Source organism: Rhinolophus ferrumequinum, chromosome 26, assembly GCF_004115265.2.
Source record: "Rhinolophus ferrumequinum isolate MPI-CBG mRhiFer1 chromosome 26, mRhiFer1_v1.p, whole genome shotgun sequence".
NCBI classification, from domain to species: Eukaryota; Metazoa; Chordata; class Mammalia; order Chiroptera; family Rhinolophidae; genus Rhinolophus; species Rhinolophus ferrumequinum.
The window spans coordinates 16,118,929-16,128,763 of NC_046309.1; the positions used below are offsets into that span (position 1 = coordinate 16,118,929).

General features: G+C 44.5%; 1 protein-coding gene across 1 annotated transcript in view; it reads left to right on the forward strand.

The window, feature by feature from the left end:
• COPG2 (COPI coat complex subunit gamma 2) overlaps nt 1-9,835 on the forward strand; it is a 106,376-nt gene that overhangs the window by 95,132 nt on the left and 1,409 nt on the right. The window contains exons 21-23 of the mRNA XM_033099187.1: nt 8,247-8,344; nt 9,053-9,191; nt 9,476-9,574. Of these exons, the coding sequence (XP_032955078.1) occupies nt 8,247-8,344; nt 9,053-9,191; nt 9,476-9,574 (336 nt within the window). The remainder of the gene's footprint in view (nt 1-8,246; nt 8,345-9,052; nt 9,192-9,475; nt 9,575-9,835) is intronic.

Here is a 9,835-nt window from a genome sequence, read left to right on the forward strand (position 1 = left end):
GCTGTATTTGAGACTTTTTTAAAGAAATAAAATAGTGCATATATAATTGAGACTTCATCTATATCACTTCAGAATCATTTACTTCTCTCCCTTCCAAGAGATAAATCACCACGTAATTTGATACTTATCCTCATACATGTTTTTATAATTTTAATATTTATATATCCAGAAATAATATGTATATAAATTCTTTAAAAAAATTTTTTTCCCATCAAGACTTCATGAGCTAGTTCCACTTTGTTTACTTCTCCCTGATTATACACACCACTCATCTCAATCTTTAACCCCAAACATTTTAACCAGCGAGATCCCTTCTGAGATCTTACACATTTCTTCCTTCCGGGTATCCTTAACCCATCTTCTCTGCCTTTTTGCCACTCTGACTACTGAGAACCCCGCTCTAATTCATGACATGCTCCCATTACTTAGATTAAAGCCTCTCTCTTCTTTTTTATCCTATTCTCTGCTACCTCTTAACTGTCCATCTCAGCTCTATCACTCACGGTATCATAGGATACAGCATTTTTCTCCTGAGATTTACTTCTTTTGATTCCCACCCACTCCTCAAGAAGTACTAATTTCGTCTCTGTGGACAAACCACTTGCCCATGCTCCTGATTTATTTTAAGGTTGCTAATATTGTCTTTTTAGAATTCCCCTTAATAAAACTCCCTTAAACCTTCCTATAGAATCCATCTTAATAAAACTCCGTTAAACTTTCTATTAACCAAGTTTTCGTTAACATTTTTTACCCATGGCATCAATAGCTAGTCTACTGTAATTCCCATTCCTGTCCATGTCCTTGAAACTATTAGACACACCTCTCATTGCCCCTGGGCCTTCCCGTCCAATTTGATCCACTTCAAGGTCGCCATTCTGGGTCTCTCTATTATACACCTGATCCACTTTGTTGCCATTCCATTTACTCTGAAATCTTTTCTGATTCATACCCTGGTCCTTAACTCAGCTAACAAACTCTCCTTTTTATTCCATCACAGCCTTGGTCTAAGTATAGTGCCATACCCCACCAGTCAATATCTGCCCTTCTTAAAATAATCCCTGCATATCTGCAGGACCCTTCACATTGCTTTTCCATGCCTTTCCTCCTTGTTCCTTCTTTTCTCCTAGAAACATGCTGCCTCCTCTTCTGTGTACCTCCCTTCAGCTTCCACCTACGTACATATCATTGTTACAGGTTTCAGGTGGCTCTTCTGGATAGGTCCTCCCATCGTGTTGGGCGCTCACTGCTGAGACCACTGCCATCTCCCCTTGTATCCGACGTTCTTTACTGCACTTGTTTGTACTCTCAGTTCAGCAGAAACTTCCAGAGAATTCCTGCCAGTGGCCTGCCTTGTATGTCCATCCCACTTAGCCTATTTCTGACCTTTCTCTATACTGACCACCCAATACTTCCAGGATTTTCCCAGCAAAGCTTCCTGGATGGCAAACCCTCATATCCAGTTCTTTGCTACATTTTCACCTCACTCTCTCCTTGTTACTACACAACTTTGACTACTTTCCAACTCACATATCCTAATGTTCCCATTCAGCCCTTTTAATTGCCCTTCCTATGTGTTGTTTTTTTCCTACACTGCTTATCTGTACCCCGGCCTAATCCACATATCCTCTCTCCTTATTTAGCTTCTCACCTCCATCTTTTGCTCTCTCCTTCTTTGCTGTTTTTTTCAAACAAGTCTCCTCGGTTGCTTCTCTCATCTTCCGCAAGTCCTAATATGTTTCCTTAATTTCTGAGTATACCTTTAATGTCCCTCTTATAGGACATTCTTTCCAATTTCCCTTTGGAGATTTGCCCCATATAACTGAACCTTTGACAGCGATGGAACCATATTGTTTTTGAGGTTCCCTCCCCTCCTGATCCCTACTCTCGCCCTCGCTCAAAACCAATTTTTTATTTTTCAGACAAGCCTTTCCCTTAGGTAGCTTCTATCCTGTCATCTTCCTTTTCCATCGTTACTTTTGGCCCAAGTATGGTGCCAGAGACCTCCCATTAGTGTCCGTGACAATATCTATGTTAATATTAGGTGACACCTTCTCAAGTGGCAGCAATTTTAACTTTGCTATTTTCCTCCTTTTTATTTTGCCTTATAAGACCTCTACCTTATATTCAGCATCCCTCCTTCATTCAGAGACTATGTACTTAGCATTCCCACAGATCCATTCGTTTCTTCTGGATACACACATATCTCATATTCAGCACTCACCGTTCAGACTGGGCTGGATTATAGGTCCACCCCCTGCAGCCTCTCTCTGCCCTCGGTCTTCCACAAGCTTCCTAAACAGTTCTCCTTCATAACCTCCCTTCTTGTTTAGCCACATTCCCTCCTTCCACTCTGAGTGGTTACCATCTGAATTCACAGAAAATCATTCTCCCACAGTTCCTCGTCTCCCATGTCCCAGCGTTCCTCATTCTAGCTCTTTCATGCCCTTACGCCTTGGCCGTGTTACTCTCTTACAAGCCCCCACCCTAACTTCATTCATATGGCCCCTTGCCTTCCTTACACCTCCATTTCTCCTTATCTACTATCCTTTTTTTCAAGTACAATTGGTGTACAACATGTTACATCCTTTCTTGCAACAAGTCTCCTCAGTTGCTTCTCTAATTTTCAGCTAATCCTAACATGACAGGTTGCTCGCAAAGACTTTTTATCGTAACTACTCTAACCCTGCTTCCTCCAAAGCAGTGGTTCTCCAGCTGCAGCTCAGGAAAACACAAGCTCCTGATCCCCACCCACCCCAGCTTTCTGATTCGTTAGGTCTGATGGGGCTGAAGAGTTTCTATTTCTAACAAATTTCTAGGCAATGCTCATAGAACACATTTTAAGATGTAACTGCTCTAAACTTTCCTCTCAATCTAGCCCTCTAATTAAAAATTTCCCACCCAGACATCAAGAGCTTCTGACTCTCATTCCTTTTCCATCCTTTGTTTCTCTCCCGTTACACGTACTAGTCATTACAGTCTGGCCTTATACCCAACATATTTGACCGATGCGGCCCATTGTCACATCTGACAGGATTCCCCCTCCTGGGAATCTTTACGGTGCACGTGGTTTTTCTTAGTGCCATGCCGCCTGCTCAGAATTGTTCTCTGGTCCATACACTGCTCCTCGGAGCATTAACCTCTCCTCTTCCGTGTCTTTTGGCCCAAGTCTGGGGCCTTCTCCCTCCAGTCAATACCTGCCATTCTTCAAATGACCTTTTAATCTGGGGACAACTGTAACATTGCTTTCCCGTTCCCTTTCTCCCTATCACCTCTCTCGATGTAAAGAAACACGCTGCCTCATCTTAAGCCCCGCTCTCGTAGCCGCCGTGTTCATTCCTCCCGAATGGACCCCGCCTCCTCCTGAACAGCACCGCCTGGCCAGCTGCTCTCCCCGGCCGCTGTCCCTCACTTTCTGAAAACTTCACAGGACAGAGGAACTTCTCGGTAACTTCAACGTGGCACTTGCATGATAATCATTTGTATCTCCCTTTGGGAGTTTGCTCTCCCACATCTTACTTACATGTAGTATAATTCCATCTATCATTTGTACACAGAAGTAACAAGTGAAGTCTTCCTCTTGTGTTGGGTTCCCAAGGTGACCTCTAGCCACTCCTTCCCAGTATCAGTCACCCGTGCTGCACACAAACTACTCAGAGGTTTATCCTGGTGTCTTTAAGGTCACTGCCCTGGCTTTATATCAGGGTTCATTTTAACCCGTCTCCTTCTAATCCTCCTAATAAAACGTCCCATTACTTTTCAGGCACAGATTTTCTCCCATTATATACACTGCTCCTCAGAGTCTGGCAGTAAGTCCCAACATTTGACCCAACAGACAGGATTTTTCCCCTGTGGGAAACTCTGTCCCTCATCTTAGCTGCCCGTGCCACTCCACCTACCCTCAACACTTCATGTAGTACTCGCTTTACGTACTGTCCAGCCTCTCTCTTTTCTTATTTAATCATGATCTTTGGTACAAGTATGGTACCATATCCTTCTTATCAGTGCCTGCCAGTCTTCCAATGGCCATCCCTTCTGTAGGCTCTTCCACTCCTTCCCGTGACTGACCCTAGAGGAACCCGCGTTACTACCTGCACAGTCCCCCGTTTCCTCAGCTACCGTCTTTACATCATTTCTCATGGAGTCAGTAGCCTTTTCTTTCATCTTCCTCGTTTCCTCCACACCTTCCTCCACACCTTCCTCCACACCTTCCTCCACACCTTCCTCCACACCTTCCTCCACACCTGCACTCTCAGTCCAGTCCAGACCTTCAGATTCCTGCCGCTGGCCATGGCTGAAATCCATCCCATTAGACTCTTTAAACTTTCACCCTGTTGGTCGCACTTGTTCCTTCAAATCAGATGCCCACATGGCCCTCCCTCTTAATACCAGCTCTTATGTAGCCATTTCCTCTTCACATTCTCTCTCCTTTGGTTGTAATCTAGCTTAGCTCCCCTCTCTCTACTTAGTCTGCAGCTCTGCCATTTCCCATCATTCCTCATTGTGGCCCTCTTTAATGCCCTTCCCTACTCACACCTTGTATTCTGCACCCCCAGCTGAAATCCTCTATCTTCGCTCGTTCTTAGATTCTAGCCTCCATCTTCTCCTCCATGATATTTTCATACAAGTCTCTCTAGGAAATGCCTGGCACTTTAAGCCAATGCTCACATGGCAGGACAACTTCTAAGAGCAACCATCTACAATGACACACTGTGCAATAAACTACGGTCTCTTAACTACCCATCGTCCTTTCACTTACCATGTCTCTACAGAAGAAACGCATGCAGAGTACGTCTAACGTGTCTCCCTCATAATCTTCACTCATTCCCCAGCGACCACAGTAACCTATTATCTGGACACACCACCTATTCACACCCTCTAGTAAGTCAAGCCTAGTAGCTCTGAAGTTGCCACAAATAGCTCTTTATCAGCATTCATCTTCATCAGCTTCCTTAATAAACTTTCCTGTCACCCACGTCCTTTAATTAATTCCTTCCAAATTGGGGCTTCAGGAGCTAGTCTGCTGCCTCCAACTCTAGTCCTTACTCCTCACTTTCTTCATACTTCTTGTTACAATATGATCTTTACACCCAAAATGTGACCATTAGACCTGCGTTGAGCTGACAGGATCCCGTCTCCATCCTCATCCCACACCTGCTCTGCCTCGTAGCCCGTCCACTGTGCAGCATCTCCTTTTCTTTACCTCCAGTCTCTTTTCTTTTTTAGTTGCATCATGACTCCGGCTCAGGGGTGCTGTTGTGCCATTCCAGTTGGTGTCTGTCATTTCTTACTGTGACCCCTTTTCATCTGAGGGCCACTTTCATGTTGCTTTTCTGTACCTCTCCTCCTTTTCCCTGTATCTGCCCTGGAAACAAACCTTGCCTCCAGCACCCTCCCGCCCGGTGAGTAGCATTCCTGGGTGCAGGCCTCCTCCCTGTAGGTACACTCCTCAGCTCGGGCACTCACCGCTCCCCTCGCTGTCATCTTCCTGACCTCCTGCACCCTTAGACTGCACACATTTCCTCCTTGGTCCCGTCTAGACCTGCGTGGACTGCTGCAGTTAGCCTGTTGCAGATCCATCCCTTTTTATGCCTTTTCTAATTTTTGCCCCATCGACCACATCCTGTTCCTGTTCTTTAATTATTATTCCCCAAAGCTCTCTGGAATCTCCTCATAACCCCATTTATTCAGTCACAGTCTCTCCTCCAGGGGTTGACACCGGGCAACTCCCTACTGAATTTCCTGCCATTTACCACCACAACCTAATTCACACGTCTCGCTCCTTCCTTAGCTTCCAGCATCCATCTTTTCTCTAACTCTGTGTTCTTCTCATGCAAGTCTCCTTAGTAGCTATCTCTCATTTCAGTCAGTCCTCAGAAGACAAGCCTGAGAACAATTTTAATGCGGATCTTCAGGGCATTCTTCTCTTATTGCCTTTGGTTATTTGCCTGACTTTGTTCATGATGCTCTCACCTTTATATAGTGGCAGGGGACTCAGTATTGTCCCTCTGGCCATGGAAAGGCCCTCTCACCCCTTCTCCTCCTCAGCCAGTGTTTGTCATGCTTTCTAGCAACACTGATAGATTGCTACCAGTGGTTTTTACTAGAGTTCGTTCACCTTTGATTCCCTGTAAACTCTCACTGTACTGTATCACCCAAACCATTTTATTAAAAATTTGCCACAAAACTTTCAGGAACATTATCTCTACTAATACCATTCCTATTTGCTTCTTTAATCTGTTTCTCTGAATCACTTATTCATGCATAAATATCTTCTGACTTGTACATAAAATTCAACCAGTTTGCCCAGGCCGTGATGTACCATTGTTCCTGAGTGTCTCTGTTTATTCCTCTTCCTTCCTTGCCTATAGCCTCTCTGCTTAATCAGAACCAAACAGGGGTTCGTACAGTCTTGTATTACTAATGTCTATCCTGCCTCTCCATTCTGATTTGATCGTGACCTTTGTCCCTACCATAACCCCCTTCCTCTTTAAAACAACAACAAAGAAACCTCAACGGACCCATTCTGGATGTATATTAGCTTCTGCGTTCTTTCTTCTTCCCTCTCCCTCCTGCAGAAAACCCTACCTTAATTCATCCAACATCATTCTTTCATCAACCCCGGATTCCATTAAAATAGATTCTGTTTGTCTTGATAGGTACACTCTTTCCTATATTGGTCAACCCACTACCCTCATCTGTTTTCAACCTACGCTATTAAATTCACTTACTCTCGGAATTCAGACCTGTTCTTCATAGGATTCCCACCAGTGACTTGAATTATCTCTAACATTTCAGTCACTTGACTACCTAAGTCTGTGATCAGATAATCACCACCAGAACCTGTTGGAAAATATCTAGTCTCCTTCATTTGAAATATCTGGTATTTCAAATTTCTGTACCAGGTATTTCAAATTTGTCCCTAAACAAATTCTCTTCTCAGCACCCACGTATTAGCATATCTCTTACTGTTTCCAACTCCCCAGGACCTTCCTGGCCTCCTCCTTTTTGCTCAAGTGCCTTCCTCTGCCCTTTCACATCTTTTGAGATCCAAGTAAACTTACATCCTTTCAGTTTTTTACGATTTTCCCAGGCTGTTAGTCCTAGTAGCCCGCTACTAAAAGTTATATTAAAGAAACTATGGCACTGAGTGGTGATGTCCTGGGTATATAGGTAGGTTTCTCTCACACACACTGTTATTTAACTCCTAAACGAGCAACTATTGGCGAAAGAGGTCATGTCTCAGTCTCTTTTTATCTAAGGGTCTGGCACATCACTTTACACCTTTACATGTAATGTCAACATGTACTGACGTTTATTACATGTTTGGAGGGACCGGGTTTCAAGTTAAGACTGAGCAAATGAAGTCTCACTACCCAACCTGTCATCTTTACATCTGAGTCTGTTCTTTGCTGTCCTTGCCTACCCCCCAAATAATTTTCAAACTCCCCAATTTCTAATATTTCTGTACCTATAAGCCTTTTCCAAACCATGGATTAGACCCTTTTCTTCATCTGTACTTAATAAATCCCCTTCTTCAGACAGTTCAGAAAATCCTATTTTCTTCATGAAAAGTTCACTTTCCAAAAATTGTGCTTTTACTGCCATTTCTTAGTATTACTTCCGCCAATCATCTCCGAACATGTAACTGCCCCCTTGCTTTTCCATTTGAAGACCCCGACTTGACCAGTACTAGCACCTCATGACTGACCTACTCACTGTAGGTTGCAAGTTGACATAAAGCAACTTGATCCCGGTGGTCTGTGGACCCACTGTCGGTCCACAATCAACAGACAGTATTGCTACTGAGATTCTCATGTGCTTAGTGTTAATTTAATGATGATGTGTGCTTTTTATCCTCGATACTTTCTGCTCTGTTTGTCAGCTCCTAAAGTACTGGTTCTTCCATTTTTCTACACGTAGCCCCCTGTGACATGCATGGCAAAAAGCGCCCCCAGTATCTCCCTTGCTGCTTTCTTTATGCCAATACAAAAACAGTTTTGCCCATGTCAGCTTTTCTGTGCTGTTCTAACCCACAGTGGGGAATGGATTTTAAAATCAGACTCTGTGAGCCTGCCTTCTGACCCGCTTACAGGCGGCTTTTGAGAACGACTACCCGAGAAGACAGAGCCGGCATGTTGCACTCAGTAATACCGAGCCCACTGCCAAGTGCACGTGGTGCTTCCCCGTCACTGCTGCCACTTGGTGCTTGTGCTACCACTGACACAGGCTTCCTGCTCTCTCTCCAGTTGCAGGCACCTTTAGCTGCACCATGAAGTTCACTGTCCGGGACTGCGACCCTGACACTGGGGTCCCCGCTGAGGAGGGGTATGACGATGAGTACGTGGTGAGTCTCCCCGCTCAGGCTTCTCCCTGAAGGACTGTTGTCTAGGAACATCTGACATGAACTCACGGGGTTTTATTCTTCTCAGATTACAAGTGAGGACGGCCTGGACCGATCCTCTGTCATGGGAGTGTGTCAGGCCAAGAAGAATCAAGATTTACTACTTCCCAACTGATTAAAACAAAGCTCACCCTTTTTTTCTGTCTTTATAATAGGGATAATTACAAGATGAAAATAATTACGTGATTTTCATTGAGATCAACGAGTTTAAAGTATGGGGGCAGGTTGTTGTTTTCAACAGCTTTTAGTTGGCTTGTAATTTAGCCACATTATGGACTGCAAAGCCGGCCTAGAATGCATGGGAAAGGTTAAGAAATCTCAACCTGTTAGTGAAGGCCAAGTTCCAAAGGCCCAGTACGGCCCACACTTGATGGCTGGGTGTGGTGACCTGGTACTTTGTACCCCAGGTTGTAGACATGGATCTGAATGTGTTTCTGCCAGGTGTCCTGTCTCCTTGCTTTTCTTTGCTAATGCCTACATTGGTGGATGTATCCGGACTATGGGACTTAAACTAGTTTGGTAATAGAGTTTTTCCTGGGCTCCTGCAAAGGATGTAACATAGAATGATAAAACCATATTAATTCGTCCCTTCCATCTTTGTTCTGTACTGAAAGGACTTCCATTTACTGACCCTTCCTTGTCACCCACTAGCTGGAAGATGTTGAAGTGACCGTGTCTGACCACATCCAAAAGATTCTGAAGCCTAACTTTGCTGCCGCCTGGGAAGAGGTGGGAGACACCTTTGAGAAGGAGGAGACCTTCGCCCTCAGTTCCACCAAAACTCTCGAAGGTGAGAACAATTGTGCTTATGTATTGCCTGACAGCAGCATATAAAACCTAACAGGAATTTATTATTCCAGAAGAACTCTTCTTTAAATGCTTCCTAAACTAATTCACTTAAAAGGCCAAGACCTGTCTTCATCACCTGGGTGACCCGTTTCCAGTCCCACAGCTCCCTCCACACACCACCAGCCACCCCTTCTCCCCTCGCTCCCCCAGCTCCCTCGTGTATGCGCACAGGCAGATCCCTATCTGACCTTTTCTGATACTGTCGCGTCAATCTTGTCAACACAGAAGCTGTCAACAACATCATCACATTTCTGGGCATGCAGCCATGTGAGAGGTCAGATAAAGTACCTGAGAACAAGAACTCCCATTCTCTCTACCTGGCAGGTAAGAAACCTTTGGATTTCCCCTTTGTTTTGTTGCAAAGTTTAAAAAGAAGGGGTGTTCATGGGCAGCTCTTGCCCTGCTGTTGTCCCATTATCCCACTGGGAGTCATAATTTGAAGCCCCATCAAAATGAAGAATTTGTTGTAGCTGTTTAATTTGCATGCTATCCTTAGGTGGTTCTTTTAAGATGTACATTTGGCCTAAACACTTACTTAAATCTCTCCCATGGCTATCAGTGCCACTCCCTCTCCCCGTCTGAGTA